Genomic DNA, 17,270 nt, shown 5'->3' with positions numbered 1-17,270 from the left:
GAGACTGACTTTTTTTAATTTTTTTATTCGAATAGTATTACATTTAAATATTGTCTCCCTGAAAATAAGTTCTTTGGGAAACCGCGCTGGAGACGGTCCTTCTAATCCTCATAGCAGCGCTGGAACTCGGATACTGGGATAGCCTTCTTAGGAGCTTATTTTAAAGGAGACAATATTAAATTTTAATTATATTCGAATAAAAAGAATAAAAAAAGTCAGTCTCATTACTTAATTTACACACCTTGTATCTCCAGGTCGCCGAGATGGATGGATGGATGGATGGAGTGAAAGAAATCAATATACCAACTGATTTTCAATCTTTTTATTTCTTCTACTTCCTTAATAAATCAGTGACTCGAGTCGCTACAAACTGTGTATGAGTTCTTCTATAATTTACTTACGAAGTACGTAATAATGATTTCGAACACGTCCACTCTCTCCCTCACACTCTCTCCCGCTTACGATGATTATAAAAAACTTCAAAAAAGGTAAGTCCATCTTCCATTCTCCACCCGATGAAATGCGTTCCAAACGTGAGTCTCGTAAGCTCCTGTTTGATTTTTCAAAATTTGACAAACGTTCAAATACTGCCTTTCCTCTTCCCATTAATTCACCGAAACACCAGATCTCTTTATATCGAGTCTGTATAAAATTCGATAGAAATATTTTTCCCGTGAATCCCTAGAATACATATCTTCCCGTCGAGAACAGGGATCGACAAAGTAAACGGATTTCAATTTCCCCTTTTTTTCCACTTGCACTTTTATGTATGCCCTTATCACCCGGCGCTTCTCCCCGTGTGAATGAACGCGATTCTGTTCGCGTGAGCAATAACTGAATAAGGATGGGACGTTCATCGTGGATCGATGCCAACCGGGCTGCGCTTAATGCTTTATATTCGCTGTTCAAGTTTACCTACAGCAAAAACGAAGTTTTCGAAAGATTGATGTCTCGCTCGTAAACGTTTGAATACAGCGAGACTATTTTACTTTGCTCTGGAAATAAGTAGAATGGTACTTGAGAAATCGAACAGCCATTAGCGGTTCATGGAGTTAAAGCGTTGCTCCTTTTTATCCGAACGATCGGACCGATACTGGGAGAAGAAGAAACGAGACGCATTAAGAGTTAAAGAGCGCGGAAAGACGCGGCATCCCTCTCGATTGTGCTTCCCCCCGCTTTTACCCGTAATTGCTACGATCGCGTGCAATCGAAAGCACTTTCGTTCAACTCGGGGGCTGCTGGCATCGACCACGGCGAACAACGATTTACTCTCATGCGTATACCTATACGTGAAATAAGAAACGGGACTTGAATTGAGAGTACAAATTTCGCCGGTCTATCCCTCCTGTCCTTTTCGGTTTTGTATGTTACAATATGTATATGTGAGTACTAAAGCGTTTCGGATTGCATAGATAATCCCTCGCCATTAAACTCTCTCTCTCTCTCTCTCTATCTCTATCTCTCTCTTTTTTATCCGTCCCTCTGGATCAATTATTGCGCTGTTGAATGTACGACGAGGGTGTATCGTGAAATCAATTGAAATGTGGTAATTGCTTCGAGCGCATTTCATCACACCAGAATTTCCCTCGAATCCTTGCTCAATGTATATACAAGTAAAAGTATCATCATTTCCTCGGATCACAAAATAAAGTAAATCTCGGTTACGCTAATGCCACACACCGATTACTATATGTACAGAAATAATTATGAACAGAGCAGTCGTATAATAATACCCTCGAGAACGTTACTTCGCTATTATCAGTATATCGTTAGTAAACTTTTAGATATGGTTGTTCGAGAGGCTCGGAGGCTGCCAAGCGTCGCGCCGACTTCCAGCAATTCCGTAACTTCGTTTCAAGCTCGTTCGAGTGCCTGGAGGGATTCGCGATTTCGTTTTTTTAGAACGTATCAGGCTGGCGCGTATGAGATCTCGTGTCGCACGCTTCATACAAAACTTCTTGAATTGAATTTCAATTACCAGAAACAAATGGCAGTGAACCTGGTAAAATACGTTTAAGGTAGTAGTTTAGCTACGTTCCTACTCAAAAGTTTGTACCCTGTAACGTTCTTCTCGCACTCTCTCAACACACAGCAGAGCTGATATTCTTCGAGTTTAATGTTGCCAGATCTACATACTATCATTTCGCTCACGTGTCTTTTGCTAGAAATTCATACAAAATTCTGCACTTTACAAGTACCTAATTCGACACCGCTGAGATATTTCATTTTTTAAATATAATTCAATATCAACGTCTTTTATAACATATTAGTTTATCGAAAAAAAATAGTAAGACGCGTTTAGCTGTAATACATCAAAACATTGCTTTAAACTTCACCTAACATAGGAATCTCGGGTAAAATACCAAAACTTTACTAATTGATATCTCCTAAACTGTACGGCTAGACTTCTTAAAATTTTATCTACTGGTAGATAATGTTGTTACTAACAATTGATTAAACTTAGAACAAAATCGTAAGAAAAGTGTTTTACTGAACTTCTACCTTAATATAAATCTCATCGACATCAAATTATTTCATTTTCAAGTCGATTAATAATAGTGGACGATAAGACGAAGTAAAAGCTGTAGAAAGAGTGCGACATTTCCATGAGCACCAGCCCATTTGAGATCCGTTGAATTGCAACGTACGAGGCTCGAGTTCGGTTGACTAGAAGCTACATCTGTAAGTATCGCTTATCTGATTAAAAATCTTATTAGAATGCAATAACTGTGATACAACGAGAAGCCTTATTTGCATCGTACGTTGCAAGTCAATCTAATTAAAAGAATTCTAAGAGAGAGACGAATCTACGTTAAATATATAGCGTCGCTTAAATAATTATCTCCTTCTGTACGGGGCGCGCGTGTCCAGCTTCCGACCTGACTCGCAAGATAGTCCCTTTTACAGTAAAAATATATTATCCGCTATGATAGTACTTAACTTTGACTAGCATGTGTTTATAGAATCGACTCCCAATCAATCTACTACGCAGCTACTCTAGAATCGATGAACGCAATCTTAATTATCATTAAACTTCTTAAGACAGATTAAGATCAGCCGACTGGGAATCGTCGTGCGATTTATAATAATAATAATAATAATAATAATAATAATAATAATAATAATAATAATAATAATAATAATAATAATAATATAATAGAGTTGCGTAAAAACACGTCGGTCATTCTCACGCAACTCTATTACTACTCCTTAACGTTATACAATATATTTACTTGAAAACTTATGGGGTACAATGTCGGCTTCTTGTTTTTTTTATCTTAAAGATTATACCTTTCTCGTCGACAGAGAAATAGAAAAGTTTCCGTTCCACTCTCGGAGATTAATCTTGATTTAATATTATAACTCGTACGGTGTTGATTAATTATCGTTCGTGTCCTCACGGGAGAGTACGAGATTCCCTTAAGCATACGAAATTCGTAGAGTTTGGACAGTGGCTTGGCTCCTAAAGTTTTGCCAAACAAAGAATTCTTCGTTTCAACGTTTCATCATATAGAACTATGCTCTATAGAAGACACGGAACACGCGTTCGACGCACGGGATGCGGAAAATAATATTAGAGAAAGGGATTGATCGGAGAAAAAAAGATTCTATATAAATCTAGCTTCTTTAGATATCTTCTACGATTTAACCACACAGCAACTATTATTCCGTTCTCTTGTTCAGTCTTGTGATTAATACTACTTTAATACTTTTACGACTCGTTACAGAGTCAAATTGTAAGTACCGTAAACTGTTTATATTACATCTTGCTCGGTCCGCTCTCTGAAAACTCGCGGCGTGATAGAAAAAGATAAGCATTGCTACGGGTAAATGCGATATTGCTTGGAATGGATCAGAAGAACCTGATACTTCTTTTCAATGCATCGGCGAAGGCAGATTTGAATTTCAAACATTCAGAAATTCAGATTCGCTTTTCACGCAACGGAAAAGATAACGACAGACGAGAACGTGTATTGGGACTCGAAGGAACGGGCGCGGAGTTATAATTGTACATTACAGAGTTCTGTTGAAAACAATTCCTTGCGCGAGGGTAGGAAACATGTATATATCCCTCACGATTAATCGTGATTCCCGGTTAACTTTACATTGTTCAATGAACCCCTAATATGCACGGCAAAGCGCTCGTTACCGCTGATCTTTTTGATTCTGAATACTGATTTGATTATCCGCTCCGTAGAGCATAACATGTACATTGAAACAGAGAATAATCCGCTTTAACAATATCTCAATGCGAAAACGTCCGATATCGATTCTTTCCCTTCTCTTTTTTCCATTCTTATAACTCCTATCATTCCTATTATTGCGTTCAGTATCACTGCACGTTGCATGTACATACATAATATCATATATCGACCAGCGCGTTACCAGAACTCGATTATTCTCAGTGCTCGCGTCTCTCTTTCTCTTTTTTTTTTAAGTACTTAATCGTTTCGAAATTATGAATGCACAGAAGACTCGCGGTCCCAGCTCGCGTAGTTCGTTAATTCTCGACGACGATCAAAGAAAGTTCGAAGCTGCGCAGAATTAAAATAGGCCCAACTTTCGACGCGTCGTACTCCCTCGCTTAACCGACTACTTTATAAATATGTTTTATTATCGAAAAGATCCTGCACCGTCGAAGTAAAAATAAATATTCTTTGTCTCATTTTTGTTGCCCGTTTTTGGTAAAGAATTCCACAGACGATATACGTTCGTGTATGTTAAGTACGAATAGAAAATACGTTAAGTACGAGTAAAAAATATCTTAAGTACGTTTTCTACGATTACTTGAAAAGTAAATAAGGGAAAGTAATATTGCAATTAGGGCTAACAACTAATTCGTTGCGTAACAGCTACAAGATAAATCTAATAGGAAAGTGATGACGCGAATGTAGGATCGTATTGAAAGATTACCGATAAAAGGCCTGCCCACAGACCGTAGAAATTGAATGAAAATAACTTCGGGCGTTTATAAACGTTCGCGGTATCCTTAGGACTTATTTAAAGTTATGTATCTCGTTTTATAATCTATACATAGTGCCATCGTTGATTGCCCAGAGACTCTACGACGTCCACCGACCTTTCATATAAATTCTTGTTTAAAGAGAAGACCATTCGACGGCTATAAACGCTATCTTAGTCTTTAGAAAATAATTAGGTAAGATTTGAAAAACCCTGTGAGACGCTATATGCAACTGACTACTTTCATTGCATCTGCTTTCATCCGTATCATTTTGTCAATCTCTTTTCATTGTCTCTTACATTTTTGGTTGTATATTTTAGAATGCGAATCGATGGTGTTAACTAGTATATAAACCCGAAGCCGTTTAACCGCTTGGGTCGTTTTGCTTTTACCGGCAGTACAATACCCTATCATAGAAGTATACTCATATAAAATAAAACATCCAAAAAACGATATACCCATACAAAGTATACGATGCACACACTTCTTTTTATCTTAGGGCAGGATTTCTTACTATACAAACTATTACAGTTTCTTATTGAGCACGTTTTAGAAATTGTTTGAGTCGTTGTAGGAAGTGTTCTCGATTAAATTGACTTCATTTCGACTATACGCTAGAACCTAGATTCCGTTTACGGAAAACCTTCCTCTCTATATAAAATTGTTATGTTCTTTTGATTGTGCGGGTTCGTTTTGTAAGAAGACGTGAAAAGATTTAAAGAAAGCTGAAAGATAGCTGTTCTAAATACGATGATCCATTGTCCGTTCTATGGTTACCGATCTTTGGACCTTACAGTTCCAAGTCGCGCACTGTTTTAAGATGAACAAGTGCTAGATACCCGCGTATAGTGTAAACAGTCACGATGCCCTGGTTAATAATATCTAGCATGATTACCTCTTATCGATTTTGTTTGGAATCCGTAGGAACTTCAAGTTTTCCGCTCTCTTCCCAAACAATGCGACCTGTTCAAGCTTCCTGTAAAAGAAATCCCACCGAAAACCGTGAATCAGCGATCCTCTAAGCGTCTTAAAATTATAATAGCGTAACATCGCTCGTGGTACTCACATCGGGAAACAAAAAGTGTTCACGAGTGGGCTGTGGCTGCTCAAAGGGCGAGCTGCTCATGTACCCGGGCGAGGGGGACTCGCTTTTCTCGAGCACCGGCGTTATATTCGCGTAATTGGCGGATGGTGTCGTCAACGTTCTTCCTTGCTCAACAAGAATACTTCTGTCAATCTTGTAATACTCTTTCCCGCTCCGGGGACGCAGCGTCGTTGCCACCGTTCTGCCACCCAGTCTGGAAGAATTCCGGTGAAAGATCAAGCATTCCACTTCTTCTCAACGACCCTCTTCTTATGTTACTTCACTAGACAGTGATTCTAACTCTACTCAATTTACAAATCTCGTCACTCTCATAATAAATTCTTGCTTTTATATAAATTGTTTAAATACGAAATAAATAATGATGAAGCGATTCGAATAGTATTTGTCTTTTAAACAAACTTACCTCAAACTGTCTGGTGTATCGGATGACGAGTGGGATGACAGCGACAACGTCTCAATATAATCGGACATGTCGGACGTACCGCTGCTCGTGCTTCGCGAGTCGATGTAAGGAGTGCTGGACACCTCTCCCGGACTGTTGAACCCTTTTGTAGTTTTCGGTAGACATGTCGGAATATCAGCTTCCGCCGAAGAAGATTTCGTAGGGATCTTGATCTTCTGAAACTGGAACGACAATTCCCGAAGCGGGTCGCTGGATTTGGACTTCCTCGGCAAACTGCTGTGATAACACGTGGGCGGCGGACTCTTTCTGTACACGGACAGGACGTTCTGCTTCCTCGACGTCGATGGAGCTAGCGACAGTTCGAATTCAACGAATTCTGCAGTCCTGTGACTGAGAGATCCGGTGGAAACGCCTGAATCATTGCTGCTCGATGAATCTCGATTATGACCGGTTTTAGATGGAACGGAAGAGGAGCGTCGAATCTTTATAAACGACGGTTGCGGCGTTACCGATATCTGCCCGTTTTCCGGGTTCATTTTAATCTCCGAATTAACGCACGGTGAAGCTTCTCTTACTAGAGATGCTTTGTCCGCTTCGCTGGAGCATTTGTGGATCGTCAACGTCGACGGGAACGTGTGATTTTCGTCATCTAAATAATGAGCAGATTCTGCCGAGTACGATCGTTTTCTCAGTAACATACTAATATTTCCATTGGATTCTGTTCCGTTATTTCCATTCAGATAACGGCGTCTAAGATACGGACTGGACAGCATCGCCGAGCCGGGGACGCGAAACTCCGAATCGGATCTCTTTTTGCTCTCGGACAACGCGGAAGCGGACAGCGAAGGATTGCTAGAACTCTTTATACCACTGCAGATTCGGGACAAGATCTCCTTTGAACAGGCATTGTGCACCGGCTGCATCGGTAAATAACTGGGGAAAGGTTTCTTTGGCGTTTGCTTCTCGGGATCCATGACCAAATAATCGTTCTCCCGGTCCTTAACGTGACCGCATTTCTGGCAAATCTTGGACGAATCTTCTGCGACCGGCTCGATAGTGTCATCCTTTATCTGGTCGGAAAATTTTTCTATCTCCTCCTGCGATATTCCACTCTTCGCCAACAGGTCTTTACTATTCTCATAATGTTCCAAGGATTGGGTAAAATCTATGTTCGCGTAATTAGCTTTGGGCTCGGGTTGCGTATCGATAACAGGTTCAACGTTCTCGTAATTGTTACTTCGATTCTCCGGGCATTCACAACTGTCTTTATTCTTGTCTTCGACGTTCTCTGACGCAGTTATCCGTCGCGCTGTCGCGTAAATTGCTACCTCGCCGCTAGCGTTCACGACGGGCATTTTTCCTTCTCCGGAAAGTTTAACAGGGTGCACGGCGACTCCGGTCGGCTCGATGCCTGCCCCTCGCCTACAGTATGGCAACACGAAACCGGCCCAGCTCATCATATTTTGACAAGGACATGCAGAAGACCTGGGAGACTGAACGGTGAGCTTGGCCGGACAGCCGCATTGCTGCAACACCACCGCTTGAGGCGCTTGCGGTGTGTCGTAATTAGGATAGGTCGTTTTTGGCAGTGCCAGGCATTCTTTGATCTTCCTTGGCGTGTCGTAATACTGATCGGGTTGCGAACTCTGTTCCATCAGCATGTGGTGGCCCAAGATCGACTTGGGCACGTCGTAATTCTCGTACGGGCCCGCGACGACGGTCGTGTTCCTCGCGATCAACTGCTTGCGCGAGTGCACGCACGCTTGTTCCGTGGGCAGTGGCATAGGCGGTTTCTTAAGCTTCTTCGTGGCAGTGGTTTGGGACGGTTTCGGTGGTCGTGGCGGCAGCGAGCTGGGACTCGGCGATGCGCGTTGTACGCTCGATTGCTGCTGCGAATTCTTCGAGCATTGACACTCCGCCACCTGTTGTGAGCTGGAATAGTCGCTGTCGTGGCTGCTGCTACTGTACGAGGACAAGGACAGCCGGTCGAGAGTTCGCGGTTGCAAGTGGCAGCCTATATTATTCATCGTCCCCGCAGGGCTGCTTATACTGCCGGTCGTCGTAGCGAGCGTAGAAGATTTCGACACGGTGCCCAGTTTACTTATGCAGCTAGCGCATCGTTCGAGAGCGGGCGTACCTTGACGAGTGAGCGAACAGCTGCGCCATTCCCCCGGCTGATCGGGCAATTCCGAGACGGATACCGTGTCCCTGCTACTGTAATCCCTGTCGAACTCGGCTTGCTGCCGGCTCTCCGCGGACGACCAATAGGGCGAGCTCTCGTTCTTGCAGCTGTCGCACTGCTCTTCGTACGTGGACGAGTAAACAGCCGAAGGGAAGAAATCGCTGGCCCTCGTTTCCGATCGGGAGAACTGACGACGCGGGCTATCCTGCGCTATCTGCTCCCTGCTAAGCGGTCGTTTTTTCGTCAGTTTCCCTTCCGCCGCTAACTGCAGCATCTTCACGATGTCTTCGCCTTGATCCGTTATCAGGACGTGAAGACCCTCCCCCCGGCCGCAGCTCGAGCCGCCCTCGAAGCAGAATCGTCCTTCCACAACGCCGTAACGTCGGAGATGCGCGATCTCCCAAATGCCGACTAATCTCGGCGGTATACCTACCGTGATGCAGAAACGACGGTCCTGTATGTGCAAGTGTGCCGGGCCATTTGTGACCTTCGCCTTTGACGGGACCGAGGAGATCAGTATAAGGAACTGTTGATCTGCAGGGGTGAATTACGATTTTAAGAATTTTTAATTCGGAGGGTTTTCATTGTTTTTAAATTACTTTATGTACCTTCGCCTAAATTGTTGGAGATCTTCACTTGCCATTGTATCAACCGTTCTCTAGTGTCGAAGGCCAAGACAACTGTTACATCCTGACATATTATAGCTATCGTATTCGATTCCTTATCGAGAGTGAAACCGCTCTCGACGCCAAGAAAATGTTGCAAGCTTAAAGAAGCTTTCGTTTGGCCTTGCTTATATCGATCCTTGCTATCTCCATATAATTGCAAATGAAGACAATCTGCAATAGGAGCGCCATACTTACTAAACAACTTTCTTATCGGTCGTGAATCAAAAGTTTTTCAATTAGACAATTTTTTATCGGACGTCAACGCGTCGCTAAGTGATGGAGGCAACGTGCTACTAATATGGTTAAGCAGACGTGGAAGCGTAATAAATCTATTTAGCCCCTCCTATGTGTACTCTCAACTAATTCTCCCTAAAGAAAATTTATGAGCTACTGGTGTCCCTAAGTTCTAAAATATCCTCGTATTACAAGGGCCCAGGTATTAATGGTTATTGCCAGAAGCAAAGGCTCTTCTTGGAAATTTTTTGTTTCTCCAGCTAGTCAATCTGTAACAGATGTGCCAGCTGCCACCACCCTAGGCAAGGTCCATAGGGGGAGGGACCTCTTTATGCTGATAACGAGTAAGGAAATTCTTTTAGAAGATAGGATTAGGAATTTGTGGTAGGAAATGAAATTGCTATTGCCCTTTAGAACCAGTTTGCAACATCTGTCCTTCCTGTTACACCATGCGCACGACTATTTCTTATCAAACTTTGATAAGATTAAGACGGCTCTGTTTCCACGGATGCAGATGAATGATTCTTTCTTAGGAATTCACAGATGTTACATAAAAAAGCGTTCTCATATCTTTAATATGACACCCGGGGACCGAGATATCCGAGAACGCATAATTTCCCCCGTCTGCTATCTGATCCCGGTTCTTAATCATTCGTATAATAGACAATACACAGTGTATTTTTAAGTTTACGAGTGAGACATAATTTACCTGCGACTGGTGACAACTTCCTCATAACACACCATCTTGATTTCCACTGTAAACCAAACAAACGATCCTGTATAAATATCTACATTTAATTTCAATTACTGCGACAAATTCGCAATGCTTATTCCCAAACATAATAACGAACAATAGAACAGGTCCTGCACATTGTGCTCTATGTTTACATATGTTTATTATGCAGGAAGGGTATATATAGGTATGTAATATATACGTATGTATTATACATTTGCCCAGATCCATCTGACCCTCTGCACCCTTGTGATAAAAAATAAAAGAGTTCCCTACCCTTCCTCATCTGAATGACTTCTTTGGTGGCCCCAAAGTAAATAAAAGAAAATGAGCCAGCTTTTTATTACTTTATGACTCTTCATTCCTGTCCCATTAAATACTTCCTTGGGTCTTCAGCAAGCTGCTTCAATAGCTTTTAATGTAATGCATATTGAAGCCGCATTAGAAGACTGCATGACAAATGAAAAGTCAGCATTGTATTGAAATTTGAATGGGGCGACGGGGAAATAAATATTTGATAGTGACACAGATTCGTTGAAATATTCAAGCCCCCAATTATCCATGCGGCGCGGTTACTAATGAATATTCAAGTATATATTAACACCGTTAATTAATTAATTAGATGAACGAAGTTATAAAATAGCGATGCAGTAGTTGCGGAGTACTTGAAAATTATACCTATGATATCGCTTAAACGTGGCTAAAGAGCTGACAGCTTTTTTTAATTCATAAAATCAAAGTCATAATTAGACGGACGAATAAAAAAATCAATTCGACGTCGGTCCGATTTCAATTTTCATATTTTTCATTGATTGAATAAACGCTTGCACGTACACACGCATACACATACATTACGTGCAGAGAGAGACGTACACGAGTATTTGATGAGCGCGTTAACGCAAGATCCTTACATCATTATATAATTTTTCCTATTGAAACTGTACCGTGCTCAAGTGACTGTTATAATTATTATGCCAGCACGGAACGGGAGTTCGGATTAAATTACGGCCCATCAAGAGGGATTTTGTTAGCGAGAACAGGAGCGAGCCATCGGGAAACGTTTTGAAATGTAACACGAATTCGTGAGATAAATTAGTCCGTGTTATTTTAACGAACAACGAATCAAGCAATTATCCTGTTTGCATTAATCGCACCCGTCCGTGAAACCGGGGGAGGCAATCAATCGAGGGGGAAAGAAAGATCTCCACTCACCTTTTTGCCGTCGCGAAATTTGACGTTTCCCTCGATGATACAATTGTTATCCACCATTGTAGAAGGCCGCTGCTACCGCACTGGTTTTAGCCGTTCTTCTCATCACTATGCGAAACCACTCCGTTTACTTAACGCTGCATACCGAGACACCATGGAACACCTTGGAACACCCGTGAAAAACGATGATACTTCCCCGGCGCGCAATTCTCTCGCTCACTGAACAACAACGGGAACCCTCCGGTTTACGAATCACGCGGCAAAATCCATACTCCGCACCGACGGCACCGAGCATCCATCTTGACAATCTTGCTGCGTGCACTGCTCTGTTGCGGTCCTGCTCCCTTTCGAAACCGTATTCTGCACATTATCCATTCCCCTGCACTTTGGTCCAGTGGCGTAGCACCCCGAGCTTTTTATTCCTTCACCCAATGCTCTCCCCCGCACGCGCCGTTGTAACTAATGGCACCGTTTACAACGACAAATGGAACCGACTTTCCAACCCATCGTTCGGCTCGAAGATGAATTAATGTTGTACAGATTTCACAAATTTTCGCTAAATAACGGGTACACGGTGTACCTGGTTAAAATTTAAAGCACTTGTGCCATAATTTACATAATTCATCTTGCGAGTTCATATTCCGTTTACTCCGCGTATAAGTGTAAAAGAATACAGCACAGGCACAATTCCTTATACAAGAGATAACTGAATTATAATGCTCAGATACATTTTATCCCGACCGACTTCTACTTAAAAATAAAATAATCCATCTATGTGTGTACCACACTTTATAGTCTGCACTAGTCTGGATTCCTGGTCTGCAGCGTCTGCAGGGCAGCATAACCTACGCGAACAATTGTGAAAATTGTGATTTCAAATTGTTTATAATGAGTACTCCGATATTAACAAAACACCAACAGAGACATTCGTTGTCAGCGAAGAAAGGAACAGTGAAAGGATTACGAAATGTATTAGCACAGCCTCAAGACAATTATTGGTACAGCTGATTTATTCGTATTATCTTTTGAACATGTAAAACAAATCTGTATTTTATTCTCTTATATTTGTATCAGGCCAGTTGTAGATGCAGAAAAATGTTCATTACTGGAAGGATTGTTAAATAAGTAAGTTTCAAAAGGAATTAACAAGGGTTTCTTGGGAAAGGAAATAGTTTTTATTTATTTATTATTATACAGATTAATGCCAGCTATTAAAAGACCGACTAGTTTAATACCATGGTCACAGCTCGAGCATATGAAGAAGGAAGAACGTGCAAAAGCTAAGAAGGATGCACTTAAGGAAGAGAATGTTCCAAATACAGAGATAGCGTAACTATTATTCTTCAAACTTTATTGAATATCATTTGTCTACATGTACATCTTAACATTCTAATGTTTAGAGGGTCCATAATACTGGGAATAAATGCTATCACAAGATCTTTAGAGAAAAATAATGTTTGCTGTGTTTTAATGGACGCAAACATCGAGCCACAGCTTCTAGTAAAACATATCATTCATATGGCACAGAATAAGAATGTACCAATATTACTGTTACCCAAGTTAAAGATTGTAACATTAAATACTATTGGATATGCATCTGCTGCCTGTGCCTTAAAGGTAAGGTCTAATTTCTATAGCTGAACAAGTAAAGATTAAAAGTAATAATTTAATTGTTATTGATTTGATTTTAGAATTTTGTAATGGACTCTGTAGATCATCATTTCCATCCGCTGTATCTGACAATATGTGATATTTTTAAAGAAATACCTTTATCAAGAAATAGACTACAATTATTCAAGGACATCGATGCAACGCAAGAGATTGTATTGTCCGAGGAAGACAAGATGAGCATTGAATCTGAAACAGATTCCTCGAAACCTACTAAATTTACGTTGTCTACCGATGTGTATGTGTACAGATCTTCTTGTGAAGAAAGAGTATTCGTACCACCTAGTGTAACTGAGAGCAAGACGAAAGAACCCGTTACAGAGGAAGTAAAGCAAGATGACTTTATTTCCTTAGGTAGTTATGATTTCGAATACGATGAAAGTATGGAGAAAAAGAAAAGATACGTCAATATCCACGAAGACAAAAATTCAAAACGGAAAAGGAAAAATGGAGATGATAATACAATCGATGTAAAATATTTGCCACTGAAGGTGAAACGTACGCAGGGTAACGTTAATCGCGTAAAAGGTACGAAAGTCTCGAAGCAGAAGAAAAAATGATAAAAAGATCAATGTCCCTGTAATTCTGCGATCAGAAATTTTTTTTTATTTCCCTTATTAATAAATACTGAGTATGGAAATACATCGTTCATCTCGTTAAATGAATGTGAATCTGTATAGCGTCGTAATGAACGAGTATACAGAAATGAGAGAAACTGTTTTATACATATAAATACATTATATACAAAAACTGTATATATTTCATATAGCTTATTTTAAAAACATTTGATTTTTAATCCTCACGATAAAAACGCTTTAATTCACTGGCCTTTAGATACAAATAAATGTATATTACATACAGATGAGTCAGTCTTTAATACTTATCGAACTCACATAAGAAAATCTTTATCGTATCTTCGTATAAATACAAACATTGCCTATTTTATTCATGGAGTTATACAAAACATGAAAATTAAATGTACAGTATTCGTTTTACACGTATTTAATACCTAAGTAAATGGAATATCATACAGGCAATGTAGAATTTACAGAAGATTTAAACATTCTTGTAAAGAACATCAGACCCTTGGTACCACCAGGTATGTGACTTACCAAGAACGACAACATAGCTATCAATTGTAACACAGCACACAGTACTGTTAACGGCGTCGATTGTAAATGGAGAGCGCAATAAAGTGTTCCTATCAAAGTAGCAAAGTAGGACATAGTGAAACACCTTCTCTCAGCGGTGAACAATGATTTTAGGTAACTTAACGGACCCAAGAGGAAACAAAAGCTATAAAAATTTATTTTATGAAAACCCTGTTTCATTTTTTACGTCTGAATCTTACCTTGATAGAAAGAAAACGCTTCCCAGGGTGTACAAAAGAGCGAACTTTCTCGCTTTCAACAGTAAGACCGGGACATAGATCGCTGAAAGGCAGAAGCAAAGTATGCCCATAGCAAAGCACACGACAAATGCTACCAGCCTTTGAACTCGTGTCTGTCAGAAAAAAGAACTTTCTCGTCCCTCTCGGTCTCAAACAGTTTACAGAATACGAGGTTAAACTCGTAGTTTCGTACGTACCATACTAGGGCAACATTCCTTCTGGGTTCCCTGGATCCATCCCGGTTCTTCCTCTTCGCTTCTTCCAAACCATTTTCCAATATTCGCTTTCGGTATCGTCACCGAGGGTACGGTGAGCTTAAATTGTTTCTCATTCTTACTGCTGAGCAGATATTCGTTTAGCTCTTTGTTCAGATCAGCCATTTTAACACGTCGCCATAATTTCTGTTTACCAGAAGAAGCAATATAGGCATAGAAGTATTTGAAATGAAAATGGCACCTCGCATGGTCGCATGTGTTTGTGGTTAGAATTGTGACAAAACACAACATTTGAGCCTGTATATATAAAATATATTAATTCCCGGTGTTTTTCTCGTATACAACAGGATGAAGCCTACCACAAGTACTGAAGTTTATATTTTATACATACATTTTCTTATTCAGCGTATTATTCATTTTCACGTGTTTAATTCGTAACAATATTTGTAGGAGAGCGATTCCTTAATCGGGTTCCGATTAGCAAGGAGAGACTTGCAAAACATGACAGAGGCATGGGAATTGACTTGAGATCTAAATCCTCTAGGATAAAAAATCAGACAGTGAAACGAAAGTTAAGGAAAAAGGAGACGACTTTTCATAATGTAGTAAAGGACACTGCCCGTGCTGAATTACTTTTGACAGAGGATTATGGTTGCTTGGAACCTGATGCTGGAGAGACGACAGTACAATATAAGCAGAGTCAAATAGCAAGCAACGTAGATATAACCAGCATGGCTAAACGTTTTACGTTAAACTTAGACTTCGGCCCTTATTGTATAAGATACACGAAAAATGGACGACATTTGGTACTGGGTGGAAAGAGGGGTCACGTAGCAGCTTTAGATTGGGTGACGAAGAAACTGTCTTGTGAGATGAACGTGATGGAATCAGTTCACGACGTGTGTTGGTTGCACGTAGAAACGATGTTTGCGGTTGCGCAAAAGGAATGGGTATACATATACGACAATCAAGGAATTGAACTGCATTGCATAAAAGCAATGAGTAGAGTAAACGAAATGGAATTTTTGCCGTACCATTTTCTACTAGCCAGTGCATCCAGAACTGGTTATCTAGTTTGGCTGGATGTTTCCATAGGCAAAATTGTAAATTCCTTTTTTACTAAAGGAGGAAAAATAGGAGTAAGTTCATTCGCTGCCATTTCTCTATATCTACTGTACTTGGAATTAATACAAGTAATATTCTGTTTCTTAGGTAATGACGCAAAATCCAACTAATGCATTACTATGTGTTGGCGACACAAAAGGTGTTGTATCTATGTGGTCTCCGAACAGTAAAGACCCTTTAGTAAAAATGTTGTGCCACCGTCAAGCAGTATCTGCTTGCGCAGTTCATCCATATGGAAATTACATGGCCACTGCCTGTCCAGACAAATCTGTAAAGGTATGGGATATCCGGCAGTTGGCCGGTCCCCTGCAGGATTATCGCGTACGCGCTCCCGTTCAACATTTATCTTACAGCCAGAGTGGACAATTAGCGATGTCAATGGGAAACGTCGTTGAAGTCTTTCGGTATGTTTCACTAACACTTATGTTCCAAGTGATTATAAGACAGTTCATTTGATTCATTTCTGATTTGTGTGATAGATCGTCAGCCACCGATGTGAAACCATACTTGCGTCACAGAGCTGATTGGACAGTGACGAATATGCATTTCTGTCCGTATGAAGATGTGTTAGGTATCGGTACATTAAGAGGAGTCTCTTCGCTTTTGGTACCCGGAAGCGGTGAAGCGAACTACGACGCTCTGGAAAGTAATCCGTTCCAGACCAAAACCCAACGACGTGAAGCCGAAGTAAAGGCTCTGTTGGATAAGATTCAACCGGAATTGATATGTTTGGACCCGGTTGCTATCACGCAAGTAGACGTGCCTACGTTGAAAGATAAAATCGAGGCTAAGAAGAAGATCTTAGTGAGTAGTCGATGGGAGATTACTTTAATTTCGTTTGTAACTACGCTATTGTAACTTGCTATTTCTCATTTAGTATCTAAAGCCACAAGACATTGATTTCACACCGCGTAAAACGAAATCTAAAGGAAAGGGAGGAACAGCTAAAGTGCTCAAGACTAAGAAGATCCTGAAGGATTTAAGTCGAAAGGTAAAAAATATCTTTTCTTTTATGTCCGCTATAATAGCACAGTTCGATCATTGTCGGGACTTTTTTAAATTTGCCAATTTTAATCTTGTTCAGGAAACTATCAATTTACTTCGGCGAGAAGATATCCGATCAGATGCGAAGAAAACACAGCAACCTCAAAAGGATTATGGAGTATTAAATAGGTTTGTATCAAAACCTGGTCAAAGTAGATAGTGAATCGTCTAGTGTACTGGATCCAATAAAATTGCTCCTAATTAACTGTAAAATGTACCTCAATAAAGTTTTGTTTAGAAAACATATGTTTTTCACTTCATTTGATAATGCAGTATATGATGAATTATTTATAGCGTTCTTTTCAAACTTGTAATTTTCCAATAACAGCTT

General features: G+C 40.4%; 4 protein-coding genes across 4 annotated transcripts; 2 read left to right on the top strand and 2 right to left on the bottom strand.

Annotated features, from left to right (window-relative positions):
* Positions 1-307: 307 nt before the first annotated feature.
* On the bottom strand, positions 308-11,867 carry LOC108628190 (uncharacterized). Its single transcript, XM_018029945.2, has 6 exons — positions 11,501-11,867; positions 10,265-10,310; positions 9,262-9,492; positions 6,472-9,187; positions 6,030-6,261; positions 308-5,939 (listed from the first exon to the last, which is right to left on the bottom strand). The coding sequence occupies exons 1-6, from the start codon at positions 11,555-11,557 to the stop codon at positions 5,931-5,933; spliced, it is 3,291 nt and encodes a 1,096-aa protein (XP_017885434.1). The 5' UTR covers positions 11,558-11,867; the 3' UTR covers positions 308-5,930.
* A 364-nt stretch (positions 11,868-12,231) lies between these two features.
* Positions 12,232-13,741, top strand: LOC108628204 (uncharacterized). The gene is made up of 5 exons (XM_018029972.2): positions 12,232-12,495; positions 12,572-12,622; positions 12,695-12,826; positions 12,898-13,114; positions 13,189-13,741. The coding sequence occupies exons 1-5, from the start codon at positions 12,386-12,388 to the stop codon at positions 13,723-13,725; spliced, it is 1,047 nt and encodes a 348-aa protein (XP_017885461.1). The 5' UTR covers positions 12,232-12,385; the 3' UTR covers positions 13,726-13,741.
* A 7-nt stretch (positions 13,742-13,748) lies between these two features.
* On the bottom strand, positions 13,749-15,081 carry LOC108628211 (protein transport protein SFT2). The gene is made up of 3 exons (XM_018029984.2): positions 14,753-15,081; positions 14,517-14,668; positions 13,749-14,461 (listed from the first exon to the last, which is right to left on the bottom strand). Exons 1-3 carry the CDS (start codon positions 15,059-15,061, stop codon positions 14,191-14,193), a joined length of 732 nt encoding a protein of 243 aa, XP_017885473.1. The 5' UTR covers positions 15,062-15,081; the 3' UTR covers positions 13,749-14,190.
* LOC108628198 (WD repeat-containing protein 46) lies at positions 15,043-17,181 on the top strand. The gene is made up of 6 exons (XM_018029959.2): positions 15,043-15,134; positions 15,221-15,909; positions 15,983-16,299; positions 16,375-16,699; positions 16,773-16,886; positions 16,980-17,181. Exons 1-6 carry the CDS (start codon positions 15,119-15,121, stop codon positions 17,097-17,099), a joined length of 1,581 nt encoding a protein of 526 aa, XP_017885448.1. The 5' UTR covers positions 15,043-15,118; the 3' UTR covers positions 17,100-17,181.
* The last annotated feature ends 89 nt before the right edge of the window (positions 17,182-17,270 follow it).

Source organism: Ceratina calcarata, unplaced genomic scaffold (assembly GCF_001652005.2).
Source record: "Ceratina calcarata isolate Rehan_Ccalc_2016 unplaced genomic scaffold, ASM165200v1 scaffold127.2, whole genome shotgun sequence".
Lineage (NCBI taxonomy): Eukaryota > Metazoa > Arthropoda > Insecta > Hymenoptera > Apidae > Ceratina > Ceratina calcarata.
Note: the sequence above shows the minus strand (reverse complement) of the source record. Positions and strands in the feature narration are given on the sequence as shown.